This window comes from Desmodus rotundus, chromosome 5 (assembly GCF_022682495.2).
Source record: "Desmodus rotundus isolate HL8 chromosome 5, HLdesRot8A.1, whole genome shotgun sequence".
Classification (NCBI taxonomy): domain Eukaryota; kingdom Metazoa; phylum Chordata; class Mammalia; order Chiroptera; family Phyllostomidae; genus Desmodus; species Desmodus rotundus.
The window spans coordinates 138,420,284-138,445,609 of record NC_071391.1 but is presented as its reverse complement, the minus strand read 5'-3'; the positions used below and the strand labels follow the sequence as shown (position 1 = coordinate 138,445,609).

General features: G+C 37.9%; 1 protein-coding gene across 2 annotated transcripts in view; it reads right to left on the bottom strand.

Moving 5' to 3' along the window:
• Positions 1-10,717, bottom strand: part of UGP2 (UDP-glucose pyrophosphorylase 2) — a 56,453-nt gene extending 45,736 nt beyond the window's left edge. The window contains exon 1 of one of the 2 annotated variants that reach the window (XM_024552734.4): positions 10,471-10,717. Coding sequence is in view for 1 of the 2 variants with exons in the window: in XM_024552732.4 (XP_024408500.1) it covers positions 9,479-9,497 (19 nt within the window). In the remaining variant the exon portion in view is untranslated. Of the gene's footprint in view, positions 1-9,478; positions 10,102-10,470 lie in introns of those variants that run through there. The other variant, XM_024552732.4, reaches the window with a different exon arrangement.
• Between the last annotated feature and the right edge of the window lie 14,609 nt (positions 10,718-25,326).

The window sequence follows — 25,326 nt, the reverse complement described above, 5'->3', positions numbered from 1 at the left end:
CTACCTTAACTTCCCTCTTATTTTCACTCTCCTGGTCATAATGAAAACAGCTTCGTAACTGTTCTGCCCATCTGTCACTCTAATCTGGTGGTACCAAGCATAATAGATTGGTTCCCCCTAAATTGCAACCTTAATCATATCACTTCTCTTCCTCATTTGATGGGAAATATATACAATTCCTTAGCTAGGCATGTCTTAAAAACGAAGTTGAAGTACCCCTTTTGAGCAGCCAAAGCTAATGAAGGTGCTAAAGCAGAAGGCCTAAAGGCTGCAATTTCCTCCTTTGTTTGCGACATTTCAATAGTGCTTCTAAAACTTTAATGTGCATACAAATCACCTGGAGGGCTTGTTAAAACACAGATCTCTGGGCAACCTCCCAAAGGTTCTGACTCAGTGGGTCTGGAGTGGGGGGAATATGCATTTCTAATAAGTAAGTGCTGCCAGTATTGCTTTGAGTAGCTCTGATATAGATTATACTCCATCTTAATATATTTGTAGTAGCCATGCATACTGTTCTTCTCCCTACTCCAATGTTTTTCTGTCATCTATTCTCTGTCCCAAGGCCATGTGCTCAAAAAATGGCACCAGGGCCAGATTTTAAAGGCTTCCCAGTGATCGTTCTAATCATGAAACATAATATGTATGATTCTGGCCAGTGAGCCAATGAGGGTAGTTTGCCAAAGGACTTGGGAGAAAAGCATTTCTCACTGAGAAAAACACACACATGAGAAGAAATAGTACCTTTTCCACCCTTGGACATAATGAGTATGTGTTCACATGTCACCTCCAGTTTCTTTTCCCATTTAGTGAGCTTAAAGACAGCAGACCCAAGAATGAGATAGATATGCTTAAGAGTGCAGAAGGAAGGAAAGACTGATGCAATCACTGTACTGAATTAACCAATGCTGGAACATCCTACTTCAAGATTCATCTGATACAAGCCCCTCATTTCTTAAGCCAACTGAGGTGGTATTTTTCGGCTCCATGAAATTAAAATCATACTAAGTATTATAAGTTTGTTCCAAAACACACATCACAAGTGTTATTGAATGCTTTTACAGAAGAGTAGGCAGAAATGAGGAGAAAAAAAATGGAAGGTAATAGCACAGTGTGAATTCTAAAATCATGGGAATCACCCCAACCTCCAGGAAACCTAATCCCTCAGCCCACAGAGGCTCAAACCCTGTGACTTTAGCTTCTGCTATTCTGGGAGTGGCATTCCTAGTGTTCTAGGTGGTAGCTACTGAACATTAAAAGAGGCATTCCTTTCTACCACAACTCTTATGTTAATTATGTTATTCAAGCCTTCCCCCTCAACACTTACCTCAGCACCTGGCACACAGTACAGGCACCTGATAATGTGTAAATAAATGGGAGATCTTAAATTCTTTTATTGGTGGCTTGAGTAGTCACTAATATATCATTTGTCAGAGTTCAATTGTAATCTCCTCCTAGAAATCTTCTAAACCAACCAAAGTTTCCCATTACATGCTCATATGGTAGATCCTTGTGCCACTCTTTTATAACATATTTTAAAAAATTCATTCAATGTCTATTTACCCAACAAATTACAATCTCTTTAAGAATAAATCATTTCTATTTTCTTCACTGCTATATTCCCACTGCCTAACACACAGCATGAGACACAGTAAATAAGTAATGCTTATTAAATAAATAAGGAAGAGTCTATTATGATAGTTATGTACTGGGTACAGATAAAGAAGATAGAGTCCAGTCTCATGAAAGTAGTGCCTGATAAAGCCAAATAGAGAGTGCTTAAGAGCCATTTCTGGTCATATGAGAAGGGAGGCTAAGAAAAGTGCAGACTATGTCCTGAGTACTTGAAGTCCCTAAGGCTTCTCAAGCAGAGGTTGATTTATTAGTTGAGTATCAGAGATGTGGTTAAAGAAATTCCAAAATGTAGGTGATCTAGACAAAATGATCTTAAAATTTCTTTTCAATGTCTTATTATCTAATATATATGTTAGCATAATGTTTTTACTAACTTTAGACATTAAACAAAACTGGGTAATTATACGTACCACTCTAACCAATTGTGCCACTGGAGCTCCCAAAATTGGGGAATTATACTTAGGTTTAACTTAATTTAGGAAAAATATGGACAAGTTATAGTCCATAGCATTAAATCATATAAGAAAAATCAGTAAGTTGATTTTATATGATCCATTTTTATATGATCTTTTAGTATGAAAGTCAATGTTGATTATTTTAGATTGTAAACTACAGTACAACACAACAGTTTATACTTACATATTTTTTAATGACTCAGCTTTACATACATACGAATGCTTAATAAATGCCTTTTGGTATCAAAAAAAATGCACCAGGCTTTTTAGAACTGTTCCAATACTCCAGCACTGAATGTGCAGAGCCCCTTGCTAATTGTGATTTTTGCTAATCATGCATTGCTTACTTTAAAAAAATTTTAACTGTTAGAATTTATACCTAAAGCAGACTTCTCATTAGCAATTAAGAATAACTTTACATTCATATAACAAAGTAGCTCTTAAAATCTAAAAAACAAAAACAAAAACGATCACTTTTGAAAACAGAACATTCAAAAGAGATGTATCAATTAGTTAACCACCTGGCATCAAATTTAATAGATGATAAGAAAAGTGGCATGCCAAGGAGCCTAACACACTCATTTGCTGAGAGGAGGGAAAAAGGATACAACATAAAACCACCACCAAGGACCAAAAACTTATTTGGCAGGCCTGCTCTGTAATTTTATATATGTGCACTTAGATTAAACTTTTAAGCTCAGAAAGGCTTTAAGGTCAGTGAATGAGTCTAATTCCCTTATCTTAAAGATGAAATGGGGCGGGGCAAGGCAGGGTGCTGACTTGCTTAAGGACACAGTGCCAATGCTAACCTGGAATCCAGACCCTGCTGCCCAGTGCCCTGCTCTTCTTAGCGGAGGAAGGTCCGCCCTTTCTTTGTTACAGCTGTATCCCACCAAATATGAATGAAAACTGACAAAAACTCACTATGTCTATTATGTGATGTTATTATGTGATGTTAAAACTATGTATCAGAATAAGCATTCTCTTACGCTCTTCAGCTTTTCCTTCTATATATTGTAGTTTATTTTCTGGGCAATGAAAAATCGAAGAAAGCTTTTATGTACTCTATAAATATTTTATTACCAAGGCTAATAAGCATTTTACCATTGACATAAATGAACCCAAAACAGTGCACAGAATTGTGTTATTCTGTTTTCCTGCACTCACTGGAAGTTTTAAAATTCTAGGTAGGGTTATAACATAAAGGAAACATCAAATCATCCTTTGCCAGACCAGCAATCAGAGAAAAAGACAAACGCCAATCACCTTGTCTGCAGGTCTCCACAGCCATAGAGCAAGTTGTGCTATTGTTAAAAGGAGTGTCCCCTACAATGGTATGTTTCACAATTTCTTGACTGATAATTAAAAAGCAGATTAAGCATAATATGACTATTTTATGTACATTAATACAATAATATTTTTTAAGCCACAAGTAAAATCACAGAGAAACGGGGAACTCTTTGATTTATATACAAAAAACTTAACAAACATCTAAAAGTGTTTTGGAAAATGAAATATTTTGTTGTTTATGTAAGTTAACTAAGACAACAAGCCAGTTTCTCCATGGTTCTCAAAAACAATCCTTAATTATCAAAATGGTTTGGGGGCACAATCAATTTCATTTGGCAATGGCTGAGAAAAATAAACAATGGAACTGTTGGCAGAGGCAGAATTTGAGCCCTAGACAATTACTGTCCAACAAACTAAAGGAGATGCCTGCATTACCAATCAAGAGAACTGGGAAACAGCTTTCAAATGAAGTATTATCCCCTTTCTCTCACATAAGCCCAATCAAAAACCACAAAGTTTAATTCTCTTTCTGAAAGTAGCTTAGCAAGCCAACTTTCAAAGAATTTAATAAGCTATTAATAAAAATGCATGCCTGGTAGAGTTTTAGAGGTCTCAGTGAACTAGCAGTCATTGTGCCTGAACAATCCATTAAATTACTCAAGATGTCCACAATCAAACACTATCATACCAAGTTTAACTATATTTTAGAAAAGAAATTGTAGGCTGTGTCAAAATGACACCAGTCTTTAGAAAAACTCCAGCTTCTATAGAGATCCTAAGCAATCAAAAAGTTGGTAAGTGAACTAACTACCTCATTCACTAAAGCCCAAACCCTCAGAGGATCTCCCCAACAATTTTATTCTAATATTGTTGAAATTTTTCTCCAGTGGCATGTAAATATTGGATATCAAAAGAAATAGCATTATGAAAAGTTAGCATATCAACTCTTAATTATTCATTTTTACAGATAATCCATAGTTGGTTTGACTTTCAAGTATTTGTTCATATTAACTTTTCAATGATGAATATATCTGACTTTCTGGGAACTCCTGCACTTTCACAAAAAGTACCAAATACAACTTGGTGGAAACTGGAAAACTACAGTATATTATCCTTTTGCCTAGGACATTTCCATTAACAGACCAACTAATGTTTCTCACATAAAATTAAGTATCCTATTATTTTAATTAAAACTACAATTGTCTATGAAGAAAAAAATAACACAGAGTGTGTAAATCCATGTTACAAGAAAACATCTATTGCCCCAAAATGAACATCTTAATTTCCTCATAAAGTGATTTTTCAATTTATCTTCAGAATATTAAAATGACACTACTGAGAGTTTACCAGCTAGTATTTCTTATTTCTCTAATGTTCCTTGTCAATTTCCTTTTTCCTTAATTGGCTTTCACAAATGAAAATCATCCATCTTACCAGAAGAAACACTCAGTTATCAAGAACAAAGTCTAACCACAGAGATCACACGGTCCACAGTGGAAAACAAAATTTTCATTAGCTCAACTCTTTATTTTGAGTTTAATTTTCCATTTGTAACTGTGACTCTGAATTTAATTAAATCCCTCACTCGCTAGCAACATAATGAATCCTAAGGCACATCTTTAAAAAAATGAGGAGTGTGCCTTAGTCATTGCTTTGCCACCTCTAGTTCTGTCTCAAATCCATGCCACAATTCCTCTGGGCTAAACGCATCCTAGGCCTCTAAATAAGCAGCAACAAGCTAAATTTGGTCTTAGGATTTGAGAATAACCAGGTTAAGGTACAACCTCCACAACCTGGCCCAGAATACTTCTCATCCCTGTATTCATCAGAGACCCCTCTAGTTATAGTTAGCTCAACTAATCCTCCCTGGCTAGCTGCCATCTACCAAACAAGCATCAACAAAAAAAGTCATAAAAAAGAGAATTCCAACAAATGGGAAAGTTGACAAGTCTCAAATATTTTTCAAACACAGAGATACTCAAAAGGCTTCCTTTAAATATAAGAAACTACCTCAATCTAACAACATTGAAAGACATATTTATATAATTTAGGTAAATAAAGTTCCTCTAATATTATAGTATAAGCACATAACATGGCCCTAGCTGGCTAGATGACAATAGTCCTTGCACCATTTATAGGACTCCAATCACACAGGGAGACTAACCCATAGCAGTCGGAACTTTTAAAAAAGCAAAATTCCAAATGACATGAAACGACAAACCTGGCAAAAAGTCACAGCTACCTGACTGGTGTAGCTCAGTGGATTGAGCACAGGCCTGCGTATCAAAGCATCGCCAGTTTGATTCCCGGTCAGGGCACATGCCTAGGTTGCAGGCCAGGTCCCTGGTAACGGGCCCCCAAGAGGCAACTACACATTGATGTCTTTCTCTCTCCCTTCCCCTCTCTGTAAAAATAAATAAAATCTTTAAAATAAAAAAAGTCACAGCTGCTGATTACCCCTAGTACCTCCAACTGTGATAAAGAGCCCCTTCTCACTCAGTTAGTACTCACATTTATTTAGAATAATCAGGGGCCCTGAAAAAACCCCTCCAAGGGGAGAAAACTAGCAAATGGGTAAGTAATATCACAGGCAGGCAGGCAGGTGACCTTAGGATGGAATACACCAAACTAGGGTATTATGCCCTAGAACCAATAAAGATAAATCTTCTTCTGAAAAGAAATCTTAAGTGCCTGAGGAACACAGAGTTAGGAGATGTCCAAAGAACACTGAACCTTCTTTTGGACAAGGAATATATACTGAGTACTCTCCTGACTATCGACATTAAGTAGTTTTATTAATTGAATATTTTTACCTTAAAACTTATGGTTAAAGCACTTGAGAGTGGAGATGCCCAGCTTTTCTGTAAAAGCACATTGCCTAGGTTTGAGGAAAGAGATTCAAGCCAAGTATAGCACCCCCAATTTCCAGGAAATTCAGAAACATGTATACACAATACATCTTCTGAATTTCATGTTCCCACCAAAAGAGATACACAAGAAATACCAATATAGTACACTGCACTTTGTAAGCATTCAAAAAAATTTTTGTTTACTGTACTTAAAAACTATCACCAACTATGTATTTGCATCACTGCTAAGCTTCTCCTTTATACCCCACACTTCTTTTTTTGTTGTTGTTAAACATATCACAAGTGCTAGGGGCCTGAACACCAAACCTGAAAGAGGAAAATAAAGACCTGTCATACCTGCCTTGTTTCTGTTTATTTCTGTTGATGACATATGGTTATTTCTATGGTGGCAATGCTATCTGAAAGGTCACTGGCATTTTAAGAAAGAAAAAAAAAGTAAAAATTATTGGCCATCTAATATGTGACTAGTAAATTCACATAATTCATCTCATTTCAGTTTCTCAATAACCCTGTAACATAAATATTAATACCCAATGTTTATACAAGTAGAAACTGAGGTTCAGAAAAGTTAGGTATCTAAGGTCACCTCTGAGCAACAGGGTTCAGAGCTAAGTCCATACCCTTTTTATCTTTCTCAACGTTTATGTAATCTTAGAGGTGTTATCAAAAAAAAAAAAAAAAAAACCCAAAAAAACAAAAATGTAGGCTAACTTGCTAAAAAGTACATGGAAAGAGCTGAATTTCTTATTTATCATTCATGACAAATTCTCACAGAGCACCAACCACTAAAGATACTTTATTTTTCTCAAGGATATGACAGAACGCCAGGAGGAACTGACAGTCTAGGAGAAACACATCATCTAGATAACTTTAGATAAGTTTTCAGAGGCAAAGGGTATTGGAAAGGACAAGGGTTTTAGACACATCTACACACTTAAGTCCTTACTAGCTGTGAATTTTGGACAAGATACTTAAATTTTTTCAGCTGTAAGGTAAATATAAGCATCTGCTACTTCACAGGGCTCTTGTAAAGCTTAACTGAGACAACATATGAAAACAGGGGCCTGACTAATAGTTGTTCAATCTACACCTTATGAGTGGCACAACCTATGTCTCAATGGATGGAAATATCAATAAGTACTACAACAAAGATCAAAAGATTTGATCAACTAAAAAACTTCAAAAACAAAAATCCCAATCCTTACACTTGCAAACTGATCTGTGGAGACAGCTAACTCATTAGGTTTATCATTTATAAGAGCAACAGAGTTCATTAATCATATAAAGGATTTACACTTGAAGTACAAAATTTTTTTTTAATTCTTACCCAAGGATATGTTTATTGATTTTAGAAAGAGACGTTCCTGTACACGTCCCACCAAGGAGCAACCCCCCAACCTTTCAATGTACAGGGACAATGCTGTAACCAACTGAACCACCCGGACAGAGTTTGAAGCATAAAACTTAAACAATGATAAATGGGAGGACAATCATGTTAATTGGGGGGCAGGGAGCAGCAGGAAGAAATGTCATCTCTGTGCAAAACTGCCAATTTAAAAGGAAAACTATCATTTAAAGCAAAAATGTATCCCAATTAAACGCAATGCTGGACTGAGTCATGGAATACTAGTCTGAATAAGTCTAGTTAGTAGTAATGTATCTACAATAACTTCTTCGTTTTGACATGTGTGCAATTGTCCTATAAATGTAAAAGTATTCCAAAATAAAAAGATTTTTTAAAAAGGTAGATGACAACAGAAAGGAATGACAACACTGACAGCAACTCCCAGGCATTGCCACTTGATTTAGAATCTCCTGAAGACAGCCTTTAACAGTAATGGCTGTGAAATCAGTCAACGCGCAGCACCTCTGCAAGCTATTCTAAAACACAACTAGGCAGAACAGCTGGAGTTTAACTAACATTCTTAGCTTTTAAAGAGAAATGACTTGTCCACTTTTACCTAGCATACTGTTGCAAAATAATGGTTTTCTGGTGATTAAATTTTGTTGTTGCAAAACCAGCACATTTCTAAATTACTTCTGCCTTGCTTTTTCTGACTAAGGGATTTATTCAATAAGCACTTAAAAAGCATCTCTCACCACATGTAAGGTATAACATGAATTTGAAAGTCTAATGACAAGTGACATTTCTGAGCTTAGTGCTAGAGGCAGGAATGTGTCCCCTCTGTTTCCATAATAAGGCAGGCCGTCAAATTCTCTTAGATTTTCATACAAAACTCAAAGAAGAGTTAATGAAGTGATGTAAAATTTACTAAGGCATTTTTATTCCCAGGGTCAAATGAAAGCCATTACCGACACTTTTTTTTTAAAGTTCATCTACATTTATTGAAGAGTCACATTAAGTGGTTTTGAACTTTACTAGCTGTGTGTTAAGCAAGATGGCTGAAGCTTTCATACTCTGGGGTCTGCAAGAAAACGGTTTTTTGCATAGCAGAAGGCAAATTTTATGCTATAAACTGGTGACGAGGTTTAAGATAGCACCAATTTCAAATTGTTCAAGGTATACACACATACACGCAATGTTACTGCTTAAATGAGTTTAGAGTAATTCCCTAACCCTTTTCTAATATACATGTAGAACTTGGAGGGCAATTTTCAAATTTCAAAGAAACTTTAATAATCTTTGCAGATTTTAAAGAAGGAAATATAAACACAGCAATGCAGCAAAGTCATTTCTCCTGCTGAAATGACCTCCAGCTTCTAAGAGCTACTCCCGGTTTCGCAATAAATGAATCTGAGACTCAAACTAAGCACACAAACGGAGTAGGAGCTGAGGACAACACTCAAGCTCCCCTAACAGTCCTGGCAAAACCCACCTGCCTCCTTCACTCAGCCCTCCCAGTTCCCCTTTTTGTCCACGCACACTCAGTTACCTCAACTTCGACCAGAAAAAGAAAACATTATCAGCAACCAAAATTCTGTTTTACCATCATTTACAGCCACTGTCCCGGGGAGTTAGATTGCTACTAACCTGATTTCATTCAGGGCGGCAGAACTAAACCCAGCAGAGCCCAGGGGTATAAGTTATACGTTTCTGAAACGCCAGTCCAGCAGTTCAAGGCAGCTCAAATGTCAATTTAACGAAAAAAGGTTCCACAAATAGTGTCTCAAATGAACATTCCCACTTCCAGACTACCCACCAACCCTCCCAAGTGCCAGTATCCAAATTCGGCTGAAGCAACCCGGGAGATAAGAAGAAGCGTGTCTTACCTTGTACAAATCTCGACATTTTAAGGATTTATTAAAATATTCTGGTTTATATATATGTTTATTTCTAGAGAAGTCACGCTTATCAGGTAGTGATTTCCTCCCCTCCTTTAACAACCGACGTGTTCTTTCTCCTCTTCCAATGTTTAGCTACTTAAGTATTACTGAAAGAGATTAAAACTACCTCAAAAAAAGAAAAAGAAAACCTCCACTACCAAGACAGAAACTTGGTGCGACTGAGTCTGCCTGTAACTCCCGTCGACACTGCGCTCCTGACACAAACGAGGGCCAACTGGAGACTCCCAGGAAAGGTAAAATCATACGAACTTAAATTTCATCAATGAAAGAGGCGGATCTACAGCAGCTATTTCACCGCCCCTGGGTCCCCACGCCCTCCGGGGCTCGACACTGGCTGGCGCTGGCGGGCCGCATTCCTGGCTCTCCCTCCCCTCAATGCAACCCAGCCCCCCGGCCAGTTCTCCGCAAAACCGGTCAACAGCGGCCCCCACCCGAGCAGGGTTCGGAGAGGCGGGTGAGGCCGGCGGCGGGGGGAAAGAGGGGGAAGCAACCATTTTTACCAGCCCATAAATATCCTGGGACTAGGAGGTGCTAAAGAATTCCCCGCGAGGGCGGGCAGGGGCCTCCAGCTCCCCGCCTTCCCGTTCGGAGCCGCGAAACCCCAGCCAACGCATTTTCTTGGGATGGGAGGGGCCTAAGGCTCATCGCCCCTCCCCGGCGGCACACTGAGGGGCCGCCTGCCAGGGGAGAATCCGCGTGCCTCCCAGAGTCCGACTGATAGGAGTTCGGGAAGGCCTGATCCTTCTCGCACACATGCCAGTCCCTCCTGCCCAGCGCTCTTCCAATCCCCAAATTTGGCCTCCGGGGCCACACGGCGAGTAGAGGACAAAGGCTCTACACATCTCCAGTGGGAAACACACCCTCCTAGGGAGTGGTGGGACGCCTCCCCCACCCCCCGGACTGCCGCGGAGACCCACCTTCCTCTTCTTCCCTTAGCAGCTGGGAAATTGGGGGCGTTTCTGATGCCCCAGGAAGAAGGCCCGCTGGCTGAGTGAATGTCACCTCAGAGGCACCCTTCTCTCCGTCCGTACCCTCACGCACGCACACCTAAATCCCTCGTCCGCAGTTTCCAACCAGCTGCGGGCTCCGGATACCTGAAATCCCCCCTACTTTCTTCTAAATTTCTAAATAGTTCCCCTCCCCCTCCATTTGGAGCAGCCCCCTCATTGCGGAATTGTTCGTCGCGCAGACAAACAGGAGCAGCCGCCAGTCAGGAGCCGAGGCGTACGCAAGACCTGGCCAATGAGACGCGCGGAGGTGTCAGGGGGCGGGGCTCCTGGAGCCCCAGGAAGCCCAGCCGAGCCAAACGTGGGGATTCCGCGCACTGGGTTTGCTTTTGAGGCGGATGACGGGAATATTTCGCCAGTAAAATACCCCGCTTTCTACAGATACTTCAGCAAGGGAGTGGTTATTTTGCAGTGTGAAAAAGGCTGAAGATAGATACCTATCCGGCGGATAGAGCCAGAGCACCAGACAGCACCTATCCCGAGAGACCCCAGGCGTTTCTCACAAACTCTGCTCGTAGTATCTGTTTTGGGAAGGGTGAAGATGCCTTAAGGAATAAGCAGGGGATGTGTGGGGCCCACTAACAGGAGGAGAGATTTAGAGCGTGGAAGAAAGTGCCGAATGAAGGCTCTCCTACCAGAACCACCACCTCCGGTTCCTATTCCTGTAGAAATTTCTGCTGTGATAGGCGTTTACTTCGTTCCTATTCCTGTAGAGATTTCTGTTGTAATAGCCATTTACTTTTCTGATCAAAGTGGAAATGGCTTAAGTTACCTGTCAAGAGATGCTTACCTTTTATAGATTATTGAAGTCCTCAAGGAAAGAGGATGGTAAAGGATAAAACGTTGGCAATGGCCAGGGACTGCAAGAAGGCCCATCCAGCGCCCACCAACCCCGCCTTACCTGTAAGATTCAGAGCGCCAGTCAACGGGTATATCTCAGATTTTACACCTCATGACTCAACCTGTCTACATCAGGACAGGTGAGTTGTCAGCTCTCTCTTAGGTGCCTTAAATAAACAAGTAATTCTAGAGGAGTTTGGACAACACCAATCAAAGTGAGAATTTCTAAATGGCTCATTCTCTAAACAAACATGAATTTTTTAGTGCCACATATTCACATGGAAATATTATTAAACAAGTAACAGAAAAGTCCAGTGATTCATTTGTCACACTAGAGAATGACAACCTTTGTTATATATTTCTTATGTGAAATCAAAAAAGATTACACCCAAAAACCTATCAGCTGTAAAATAATTTCTCAAAATAAAAGCAAAGAAGTATCTGAAATCCAGATGCATACATTTTAATAATGGCATTTGGAGACTGAAGAACTCAATCAGAACATCTTTTGTGTACAGTAGAGAAATTGTTCCAGCTCTAAATAAGCAGTATTTATCAATAAGCATTAACACCAAAATAAAATATCGCTAAAAAATTTAGGCCCAGCCTGAATTTGCTCAGCCTGCAATAAAGTTAAAGGGCAATGAAGAGTATTTAATTATACATGGTTTATTGTAAGAAAGAAGATCAGTTATTTTCTTCCTTTGCAGAAGATTATGGGAGAGGAAGTGATTTTCAATTGCAGCAAGAGCATTTAGTAATACCTAAGAATAACATCTTCATTTATGAGTGATTATGTATTGAGATAGGGTACCAAAGGATGTTGTACACAAGCTGCCTCAAGAAATCTCCAAAAGGTAAATTACCTGTCTTCAATGGTTAAGTTCATGACCACGCAGATGCTGGCTGTTAGAGAACACTACAAGCTGTATTCCAAATATTACTTCTAAATAGTGCCCTGTAAGTGAAATTTCTTTATACAGTGGGTTAAATTTTAATACTGAACCCTGAAAGATTCTGTAAAAGAGCCTCCCACTCCCTCAGAACCACTAAAAACAACCTCACTCAGCAGATCATGTAGGGTTAGGGAAGAAAGATCCTGGCCATGGATCAGTTTCAAGTCTGTTTAAAAGGCAGTTGCTTATTTTTCTCCATATTTATACATTTAATACCTGAAAAATTGTGCGCGCTCTCTCTCTCTGTGTGTTTAATGGTATTTTTCATTACACACTACAGTGGAATTTCCCCTTAACGTAAATGGTACTGATATCTATATCATAAGAAATGTGTAAACATGGATAGATACATGGATTACCTTGGGAGAAACCCAGAGGTATCTAAAGGAGGGTGAAGTTGGGGGGCTGGGAAGGAGTACGTGTACAGGTTTGAACTGGAATGGATTATAAACTAAAAAGAACCCTGGAAACCAATTTTTCACTGGTAGGGTGTGATATCATCCTAGGATGATATAAATTCTGCCTATACTTTTCCCATTCCTTCTTTCTACTTCCCCATAGAAACTTGAGAAAATACAGTTTAATTTAACCAGTCCAATGTCCTGGTATGGATAACAACCTTGACATATCATTTTCTTTTTTTTAATTATATTTTATTGATTATGCTATTACAGTTGTCCCAAGGTTCCCCCATTACCACCCTCTACCCCATCCCTCCTCACAGCCTCAGGGAATCCCCGTACCACTTTTCTCTTCCATGGGTCATGTGTATAAGTTCTTTGGCTACTCCATTTTCTATACTATACTTAACCTACCCACAGCTATTTAGTAACTACCTATTTGTACTTCTTAATCCCCTCACCTCTCACCCATTCCCTCGTACCCCATTCCCATTTGGTAACCATCAAATTCTCTCCATATCCATGATTCTATCTCTGTCCTTCTTATTTGCTTAGTTTGTTTTTTAGATTCATTTGATAGATATGTATTTATTGCCGTTTTATTGTTCATAGTTTTGATCTTCTTTTTCTTAACTAAGTCCCTTTAACATTTCGTGTACTAATGGCTTGGTGATGATCAACTCCTTTAGTTTTCTTTTCTTTTTTTTTAATTTATTTTATTATTTTATTTTTATTTTTTAAATATATTTATTGATTATACTATTACAGTTGTTCCATTTCCCGCCCCCCTCACTCCACTCCATCCTGCCCACCCCCTCCCTCCCACATTCCCCCCCTATAGTTCATGTCCATAGGTCATACTTATAAGTTCTTTGGCTTCTACATTTCCTACACTATTTTTACCCTCCCCCTGTCTATTTTCCACCTATCATCTATGCTACTTATTCTCTGTACCTTTCCCCCCCTCCACCCCTCCCACTCCCCTATTGACAACCCTCCATGTGATCTCCATCTCTATGGTTCTGTTCCTGTTCTAGTTGTTTGCCTAGTTTGCTCTTGTTTTTGTTTTAGGTATGGTCGTTAATAACTGTGAGTTTGCTGTCATTTTTACTGTTCCTATTTTTGATCTTCTTTTTCTTAGGTAACTCCCTTTAACATTTCATATAATAAGGGCTTGGTGATGATGAACTCCTTTAACTTGACCTTATCCTGAGAAGCACTTTATCTTCCCTTCCATTCTAAGTGATAGCTTTGCTGGATACAGTAATCTTGGATGTAGGTCCTTGCGTTTAATCTTGGGTAATGTAATTATGATGTGCCTTGGCGTGTTCCTCCTTGGGTCCAGCTTCTTTGGGACTCTCTGAGCTTCCTGGACTTCCTGGAAGTCTATTTCCTTTGCCAGATTAGGGAAGTTCTCCTTCATTATTTGTTCAAATAAGTTTTCAATTTTTTGTTCTTCCTGTTCTCCTTCTGGCACCCCTATAATTCGGATGTTGGAACATTTCAAGATGTCCTGGAGGTTCCTAAACCTCTCCTCATTTTTCCGAATTCTTGTTTCTTCATTCTTTTCTGGTTGGATGTTTCTTTCTTCCTTCTGGTCCACACCGTTGATTTGAGTTCCAGTTTCCTTCGCATCACTATTGGTTCCCTGTACATTTTCCTTTGTTTCTCTTAGCATAGGCTTCATTTTTTCATCTGGTTTTCGAACAAATTCAACCAATTCTGTGAGCGTCTTGATAACCAGTGTTTTGAACTGTGCATCCGATAGGTTGGATATCTCTTCGTTGCTTAGTTGTATTTTTTCTGGAGCTTTGAAGTGTTCTGTCATTTGGGCCTTTTTTTTTTTTTTTTTTTTTTTTTAGTTTTGGCGCATCTGTTACTTTAAGGGGCGGAGCAATAGGTGTTCCCCGGGGCGGGGTAATGCTGGTGGCTGCGCTGTGACGCTGTACGTGGGGGAGGGGCCGAGAGGGAGTAATGGCGCCCGCTCCACTCTCCACCAGATCTCAATCTTTCGCTCCACTACCTACAATCAAACTGGGCCCCTCTGGTGCTGGTTCCTGAGTGGGTGGGCTTGTGCACACTCTAGGCCCCTGTGGGTCTCTCCAACGACCTCTCCTGTGAGGCTGGGAGTCTCTTTCAATCAGAGGTTTGAGGCTTTATTACCCCCCCCCCCCCCCCCCCCCCCCCCCCCCGCCCTGGAGCCCTGGGTTGCGCGGTCTGCTTCACTCCCCTCTGTCTGTCCAGTTTATCTGTGCGTGAACGTGGGGCTGCAGGGTCTGCCAGTGGTCAGACTGCCTGCCCCGTTGGTCCCACACTCCTCCAGTCTCAGTCCCGCCACGGCAACACGAGTCCTCTCCACCCCAGCTGCCCGTCTCCGCCCCTCCTACTGGTCTGGATGAATGTTTATTTTTTATTTCCTTGGTGTCGGACTTCCTTGCCGTTCGATTTTCTGTCAGTTCTGGTTGTGCGAGGAGGCGCAGTGTGTCTACCTCTGCCGCCATCTTAGTTCCTAGATCTTGCCCTATTTCTAAGCACCTTTTTTTGTGCCTTTTTAGATTTAGTGTTTGGCACAGTGACTGGTACATAGCAAACACTCGGTAAGTGTATACTGAATGACCAGTTTATTGCCACTAAATCTTTTTAAATTGAAGTGTTGTATCCTTTACTCTTTGAGAGCTATGAAGAAGATTTAAAAAATTTATATTTAGTGGTATTTGTTTCAGTTATTTTTACCTAGCATGTGAACTTGGGCCAAAGTATAAGAATAGTAGCAGCAAATGCAACATTCTGATAACTTCAGAGTAAGCTTTGCTAACTACCCACCATAGTCATTATCCAATAAGAGGTGGTTTAGAAATTGCTAAAGTATGAAATAAGTTTACAGATCAGAAATGTGTGTGGGTTTGGGGGATATTTTTCTTGTCTATCTTATCCCCATTCCCTACACACAATAAAATAAAGTAGTGCAGTTTTGGAAAACATGTCAGAGACTTAAAATTCCAATGTCATGCCCAAAATGTTTAGCCAAGAGGCCAGGTAACAATTATACAGTAGACATTGCCCACACTCAATATTGGCTTCCACCTTTATCCATCTCAAATCCTATGCCACCCACATGAAAGAGGATAAAGAGGGTTACTGTTAGTCAGAAGTTGCCAATTACTGACTAGATTTAATAATAGGGCATTTTACTTGAGTTAAAAGGTAACCAAACAGTTAACTGGAAAAAGATATCAAATAATATCTGTGAGATGGACTTTTAATAATGAGTAGTCTGAAAAAATGAATGCCGTTTCCCAATACTTGAGGAAGAGAAAGACTTCATTCTTTCCTGTTGCCAGCACATTGTTAATTAGGAAGTTTGCTGAAACAGGTTATGAATTTGAGTTATGACATATCCTTCCATTTTTTCATACTATGATTTTAAATTACATTGGAAGGTTATGTAACTTTTATATCACAACAGTAGCATTTATTTCAAATAACTAAGCTGCTTTAGAAAACAGGGTTGTCTCACATTATAGATAATCATCTAAAGAGTTGAAAAACCAATCTTTTAAGTAGTTTTAAAAGTCATCAGGCTCTCAAGAATGCATTTTAACTACAACGTGCATTATCTTGTTCACATTTATCAATAATTCTCCAGGTTCTCCTCTGAAAGTTGCTTAGAAGATGGGTCCTTTTTATGTTGTCTACTATTTCTCCTGTTCAGCATGTTGCATAGAGTTGATGAGGATTGGTGATGCCCATGAAATTGTACCTCACTCATGTGCCAAATTACATCTCCAAATCCCCCTTGATTATAAAGACAGAGAAGTTACTTCATTTAATGAGTAGACCCAGGAATAAACCATAAAGAAACACCCTGTATTTTTTCAGAGTTTTTAGAAAACATAGATCATTACATAATCATAATTTGAAAATACAAAAAAAATAACCCCTAAGAAATAACACATCTCTTACTAAACTCCTAAGATAGAATAAACATTATTCTTTTTCTATAGCGATGTATAGTAAGATGATGAGGTTACTTCTTCTTAGTGATTTTGAAATCCTCATAGAAAAGAGCTGTGAAATAGAAAAGCATTCAGTTTAATTCTGTTTTTTCCCCTCTTTCAACCATGTTAAAGATGCCCTGTTGTGCATTCCATCAAATGTCTTTTGATGGTTTTCCAAACATCTCTGCCTCTGATCTAGGTTATTAAATTTCCTGCTAGTGCCACCACTGGGAAGGAAAGGATGAAGAACTTCTGTTTCCTAACTTAGGGAGTTTATTTTAAGCATTTCACACCTACCGCTCTAACTAAATATTAAAGAAAAGATCCTCAGGATTATTCTTTGGATGAGGCCTAAATAACTGGGTAATTATATGTCATTAAAGCTACAATATAATTAGGGAATAAAAAGTAACAGTATTCTTCCCTTTCTAGAATGAAAAGGAGAAAGTCATATTTAGAGAAAACACCACAGGAAAAAGTGTGGTATATTAATGTTAAGTTCTGGTACCATTTTTAACTGACTTTTTAAAATTTTCAATAAGGATACACATCTTTAAAAAAAAATCTAACTACTACCAAAATGCCCATAATGTATAACAGTACTATCCTGCCTTCCCTCTCTTTACTCCAACCCTGCATCCCAGAGGGAACTATTTTTCTTCTGACAGTTACCTGAGTTATATATACCTGATAATTATTTCTAAATGTTTATATTGCTATTTCTTTGGTTTCTGGATTTTAAGCATTACATGTTTTAACTTCCTATTGTAATAGATATGAACTCTGCTCACTTACACACCCAGCCTTCTTTTTTCCATTGTGCTAGTTTCCTAAACTTTGTAGAGCTATATTTTGCAACCTCTTCCTCATCATGACACACAGAGAGAAAATGATTATATTTGTATGGCACCTAGGATAAGCTAGAAGGAGTTTGTAGGTATCTATATTATACATGGTGAAAAATTAATTGCTTCAAAAATATACATAAATTATGAAAATAAAAATAAGTGCAAAGTAATAGGGGAAATAGTAAGTATTGAATATGTATAAAACTCTTGAGATAAACTCTTTTCAACTTTTTGAATGACAGATTTGAACTTCTCTGCATAAACATAAAGTTTTTGAATCGGGTTTTATGTATGAAATAGCTGCTTATAGTTCCTGATTATGACTTTCAAATGAAAGCTACACTGTAGTTGCCTGAATAATGGCCCTGAAAGATATCCAGTTAAACCCTGAGACCTGTGACTGTTGCCCTATATGGTAGCAGGGACTTCAAAAATGTGACTAAGTTTAGGATTTTAAGATGGAGAGATTATTCTGGATGGGTCCTACATGTAATAACAAGTATCCTTATAAAATGTAGACAGAGAGAGATTTGAAGACAGAGAAGAAAAAAGTAATGTGATGATGGAAGCAGGGGACAAAAGGCAGTTTGAAGGCATGAACTAAGGAATAAAGACAGCCTCCAAGAAACTGGAACAGGCAAGGAAATTTTTTTACCCTAGAGCGTCCAGAGGTAGTGTGGACCTTGTAACACCTTGATTTCAGCCCAGAGAAACTCATTTCAGACTTTGGGCTTCCAAAACTGTAAGAGAATAAATATGTGCTGTTATGAACCACTCTGTGGTAATTTGTTTCTTCAGCCAAAGGAAACAAATACAGTCACCATTCATGAGAAACATTGCACAAATGGTGATAAAAAAATTTTAAACCATTTCATTTGCAACCATTCAGAATGTATTCTGAAGTTTCTTCAGAATCCTACAAAATATGTACCTTTGTATAAGGTTTTTTAAAAAATTTATTGTTTTTTATCTTTCAGGTACTCACAACAATATTGGTTTTTCTAGGGGGGCAGAAAAGTATATTGGAAAAAGCGGGCTTTGGAAAATAGCCAGGGAGAGGGGGGCACAGTTATTTGTTTTGTTTTACTTTTGCCACTTAGGACCTGAAAACCTTGGGTAAATTACTTGGTTAACTCTATGAGCCTTACTTAGTTTTCTCATCTAAAGATAGTAACAACTAGTTCCTTGCCTCTTACAGGATTATCATAAAGGTCATCTCACTCAGTGTTGGCACAGAGTCTGACTAATAATGATTTCCTGTGTTGCCTTGCCATAACATTAATCTCAAGTTATTATTACTTGATTGTTATTACTTATTAAATATCTATTTTTTCCCTCCATAGACTGTAAGCTCTTTGAGGGAAAGGACAATATCTATCTTGTGCCACAAAGCTTATCAGCGTAGTTGGCACATAATCAGCACACAAAAGAAGTTTGTTGAATGGATTATCAAATGAGATATTTGTGAGGGACTTTAGAAGCTCTAGAATGCTGACCTGGTCAGGTGGCTCAGTTGGTTGGAACGTCATACCATACACCAAAAATTGTGGGCTTGATTCCCAGTTAAGGCACATACCTAGGTTGCAGATTTGATCCCCGATCAGGGTACATACAGGAGGCAACCAATCGATGTTTCTCTCTCACAGTGATGTCTCTTTCTCTTTCTCTCAGATCAAGAAACATATCTTTAGGTGAGGATTAAAGATAGATAGATAGATAGATGTTATAGAGTGCTATGTTGGTGTATATTAGAGTTTTCCCATTATTTCTTTAAGAAACAAATGTTTTAGATAGCAAACAGTCAACTTAGAAATATACTTCTAGGAACACTAAATAAAGGAGGCATTTCAAAATGAGTTCTATGTGATAAAGTTTTTGCAAAGATGGCTAAAATTCTTCCAATCCCTGTGGTGTGCCTTTTTGTAATATGACCTTGTCACTCCTCCCATTAAGAGGTACAGTTTGTTTTACTTATTGGCCTGGTGACTTTCTTTAGCCAATAGAATGAAGTGGAAGTGGTGTGTGATGTCCAAGCCTTAGTCTCAAGAAGGTTTTCAGCTTTTAGTCTCCCTCTTTGGAATGCTTCCCTGAGACCACCCCATGAAGAAAGTCCATTGAAATCTACTGGAAAATGATAGGCCACATGAAGTACAAACAAGTTTTTCCAGTTGAGGCCCCCTAGACCAACCAGCACTATCTGCCAGACATGCTTTAGAGCCCATCTTAAGCTTTCTAGCTCTAGTCAGACTGCCTAAGGAATCAAACTGGACACATGAGTGACTCCGGTGAGACCAGCAGAAGAATTGCCCAGCTGAGCTATATCTATGTGTATTGTTAGAAAGACCAAGGTAACTGATAGACCTATACATGAAGTGTCAAAGGAAAATCAAACCACGCTCACTTACTCTTTGTTTAGCCCCCAAATTGCCCTTAATCTTTGCACACTGGGACTGTGTTTTTCAGCCCATTCATTTCTTACCTCTAAACTCTATTCTCCAAACCCTTATGAGGAAGAAATTTCCTTTGAACACTTTCCTTGTAAACATCAATGCCTCTGAACTCACATATCTGTTTTTCAGCTAAAGACTTTCAGATTCTTTAAGTGGAAAAGATAAGCTTTGATTTTAAAAAATATTTTTAAACATAATTTAAAATATAATGCTTTGAAGTTGCACTGTATATACAAGGATATTTCTTGCAGTGCTAATAGTAAAAAGTAAAGATACAACTTAAGTGCACCAACAGGGGAGTAGTTAAATTATGATAAATACATTTGGAATCAATATAAAAGGAGAAGGATATTATCAGTCATTCACAGATGACAGTAGTATGTATACTAATTGACATGAAAAGGTATTCCTTATATCCTAAATGGGGCTAAATCAGGTGATAGATAGATAGATAGATAGATCCAGTTCTTAAAAACTTAAAAAATTTTGTTAGTTATTTAAGACTGGATAAAATTATACCAAAATTTTAATGATTGTCTCTGGGTGGTAAGATCGTGGATGAATTTTATTTTCCTCTTTTTGATTATTTTTATGTAATACTACATGAACAGGTATTATTAGAGTAATAAATGTAAAAATATAAACCCACCAAACAACAAAGAATACCCATATTCCAGCACCAGTATTAATCAACCTAGTTCCTTATTTATCAATGTAGAAAATCAAGAATAACCAGATACTTGAGGAAAACCAACTGCACCAAAGAGAGGGACAATGAAATTGAAAACTGTTTATGAAGGACACAAAGATTATTTCAGAGAATTAGTGATCCTATGTATATAAAACAATAACAAGCTATATACAAATTACAATCAGTACATGAAATAATGATTGGGAATTAAAAATATGATTGCAGAAATTAAACAATTTGACAGAAGAGATGGAAGGTAAAGTTCAAGAAATTCCTGAAATATACAGTGGAGACAAAAAGAAAATATGAGAGAAAAGTTATGATGTGGTGTATCAATCCAGGAATTTCAGTATCTACATATGTCCATTTTACTAAACTGTTGAAACTAGTTGTCCCACAAACATTAAACTTTCTAAACACTTCCTTCAATCATGACCTGTCAAATTGCCCTCTTCTGCCTCTTGACAACACCTTGGGCAGATTCCATAGTTTTATGGTTACTTTTGGCTTTTAAGACTCAGATAATTTCAGTTTAAAATTCTAATTTTATATCCCATTTAAATTTCATCTCCCCTTCCCCACCTCGTTTTAGCTCAGGATTTACCTGTGGCTCCAGGGGCCTGCAGTAAAGGGAGAAGCACTGTCTGCTTTTCACTCCTCTTCGTTCTCCTCATTGTAGCTCCTCAGGAGTTGGGAGACTGGAAGGAAAAATGGGGAAGAGTGATAAATATCTGTTTAGTTATTTAATTAAACTAGTTATTTAGTTATTTAATTACTGGATTTGTAATTACAGTTCTTTGGTTGTTATTGCTTTACTTCTATGGCAGAGATGCAAATGTTATTTTTCTAATGCAGAGTTTATGTGATTAGTGGGGACCAGGAGGAGGGTGCTTGCAAGGCCTTCCAGCTATACAGTTTGCATAGATCCCTGAACTAGGAGAGCTAATGCAAACTTGACATCTTTCACACTACCTCAGCTCTTACAACCAGCAATGCACCCTGCAAACCTTTGGTATGAGGATCACGTAACCCAAAGACTGCTCTCTTAAGTGACACACTAGGAAAGTGACTTAAGCCTTGCTATCTTCCAAGAAGTCATTGGCTAATGAGAAATTCCTACTTCTCACCAAACTAGATAGTCTTGAGGACAAACTTCTCTGCTTCCTGCTTTCTATCCTGCCATCTCTTTCATTTCATCTTTCCCCACTTAAAATGGTACTAAGGCGGATCAACAAGTAGGCTCCATAAAAAATATCCAACATTTGAGGTTGATGTGTAAGAAGTGATTTTCAGTCTTCATACTTCATGTTTTGGGAGGTAGGAAACACACTGCCCTACTCCCTGTGGAAAAAGTGCTGCACTCTGGTCTACAGCAATGCTAAATATTTCTTTTTTTCACTATTCTTTTTTACCTCCCCAGTCATAGACACTGGGGTTAGCTAGGGAAGGGGGATTGATGTACTGGTTAGAAATAGCAAAGGTTTCAACTGTTGAGGCTTTCTCTTTAAAATGAAAGATACTTAATAATTTTTTGTACTCAGTTTGACATATCACTAATTCTGGGGCAATGGAATAAATCCCATTCAAATCCTTTGATGTGTCAAAAAGAGGTTCTGGGAAACAGAACAGAAAATTCAAGGGGTAGAAATAACTAAATAGTAAAAGAAACTGTGAAGAAAAGTATTCAGATAAAAGTATTCATGAAAAACTAAACTTGATGACTTAAGCCATTTTCTTTTTTATATCCTTATGAATTTCAGAGCACAATTTCTTTCATTTATTCATTCAATAAATATTTATTGAACACCTATCATGAACTAGACACTGGTAGGCTATAGGTTTGTAACAGTGAACTTCACAGAGAAGTTCCTAACCTAAATGGGAGTGACAGCTCATAAACAAGTAAATAAAATAATAATTAGTTAAATAACTGCAGGTTGAATGAAAAGCTATGAAGGAAATAAACAGAGTGCTGTGGTCCAGAATAACAGGCAGCATTAATTTTGTAAGGTGGTCAAGGAAATGCCTCTGAGAGGCCTCATTTAAAGTGCTGCCTGTGGGAACTAAAATCATACCTACACTGTGCTCTCCAGAAGGGTACCTAAAGCTAAAAACTGAAGGATAAAAAGGAGTCAGCCTTATAAGGAGCTGTGGGCAAAGTATGCCAGATAGAATAGCAAGTACAGAGGCTCTGAGGTTGAAAAGGGCATTGTGTATTTTAAGAGATGACAGGAGGCTGGCCTGAGGAAATAGTGTGTGGAGAAAGGCAAGAGGCAAGAAATGATTTTGGAGAAGAAGGAAGGAATCAAACATGCAGGGCTGGCTGTATAGGTTTGGGATTTTATCTTAAATGCAGTAAAAAGCAATCTGGTCACTTAGAGCAGGGAACTGACATGATATGATTTACATTTTAAAGAGTATTGAGACATATTTTGAAGGTGGAAATAACAGGTATTGGTGATGGACTAGGTGAAGAGGGAAGAGTCATGAGAAGTGAATGAAAGAGAAGAGTGAAGAAGGAAAAATTAATCATAGGGACATTTATTGAGATGGTGAAGGCTGAGGCAGATTCAGATTTAGAGAGAACCATTTTGTTCATGTTAAGTTTGAAATGCCTGGGAGACATATAAGAGAGATGACAAGTAGATATATAAAGATGTGAATCTGGAGCTCAGAAAGGAAGTCTAGCTTACCAATATAAATTTAGGAATTGTCAGCAAATAGTTTTAAAAGTATGAGGATGGAAAAGATCATACAGGGAGAAGGCATAGAGAATAGAAAGGAGGATGCAGGAACTTCAACCTTTATAGGTCACATAGAAAAAGAAAAACAGTTGATGGTGAAGAAGCTAGAGTAACTAATTTATGAAAACCAGGATAGTGTGTAGTATAGAGCCCAAAGAGCAAGTGTCAGAAAAGGCCAATTATGAGAGTTTAGTTAAACTGAGGACAGAAGAGTTAGCCAAATAGAGCTTGTCAGTTACATTTATAAGAGTGATAGGGACATTAAAGTAGACTGAAGTTTCCCATTTACCTTATCAGCAACATTGATTATTAGAAGACAGTAGAACAATACCTTCAAATGTCGGAGAGAAAATTATTCTGAACCTAGAATTCTAGAGACAGACAAAACATTCATGAATGAGGACAAATTAGGGGCTTTTTCACTTTTTTTGACCTCTTATGCACCTTTACAAAAAAAAAAAAAGATTGCTTTCAGAAATGTTCTATAGGAATAAAAAGAGAACTCACAAAAGAAACATGAAACCCTAGGAATGGGATCTGTTCTAGTAGTGCAATAAAAAGGTGTTTCAACACAAAAATTTAGGCCTTCAAGGTGACCAATAGTATTAGAACAGGAAGTTAGAAGATCTCAGTAGAACATCTTTAATAAAAAAGTAGAGGAGTGCTGGTCTAGCAGGTGGTCATGGAAGTAGTCTTGGAAGAAGGGCTTGATGAAGAGGAGCAGCTTGTGAGAAGGAGTAGCAAGCCAAAATTCAAGGCATGAAGAATGCTGTTCCCAAGAATGACAAAAAGAGGAGGAAGCACCTCACTGAAGGTAAGAAGCTGAAATGAAACAGAAATATAGAGAGCAGCTGGAACAATTGAAGATGAGTAAAAGATTCTACCACTGTTAACAATCAAACCTCAACCCCCTAAGATACCAAGAGTACAAAAAAGGTCAAACCAAAAAAAAGAAAAAAACTGCATTGGAAAAGGAGCAGAAAGAATGGATAGCACAAGCTGAAATTGAGAACTGGTATTTAAAAAATACTTATAAGTCCACTGTGAAGAACAACATTTGTAGCCCAAGATGCAACACTATTTGCTTATATTTGTATTAATATAGGATCTTGGATATTCTGTTAAAATAAAAAAATGTTTTACTAAAGCTTTCAGTACCATTTCAATGTAATTTTTCTTGAAGAAATGAAATGACTCAGTCCCCTTGTCATTGCAGTAATGTGGGGATGGTGATAGCAAATTTAATTATTGCTTATAAATAAGTTTGATTACAGTAACTTTGGTTTTGATGGGATTAATGTTGCAAAGCTTTTTTATAGCCCCATCAAAGTGCAGCTAAGAAGCTGGCTTTAATTATTAAGAATTTTAAAAATATTTTTTCTGATGGGAATCAGTTAAGTTTTAAGAAATGAGACAAATTCAAAGGTAAATAAGTATTCCCTATCAGATTTAAACCTCTAAAAAATTTAAAAAGACCCAACAGATAAGTGTTTAAATCACTCGTTATTACTTGCTCTTTCTTAAACTTCAGAATGGAATTAGTTTATTTCATAACTACAAATTATTTGATTAACTACTTGGTTATTTTCATAACTACAAATTTTTATATACTCTGTTGTACTTTCTCCTTCACTATTCAGCTGCCTTGCTTTTTTTGCAGCTTTTCCTACTAAGAAACAGTTTCTTTATTTCCCACTAAGAGACAGTTTCCTATTCTTTAATTTGTACAAGTTGGAGGAGTAACAATGAAAAAGCATCCAAGGCCAAATTTACTTCAAATTCTTCCTCTTTTCCAGTTTGTCTTACAAGATATTTCTCTGTTTGCTTCATCTCTAGGA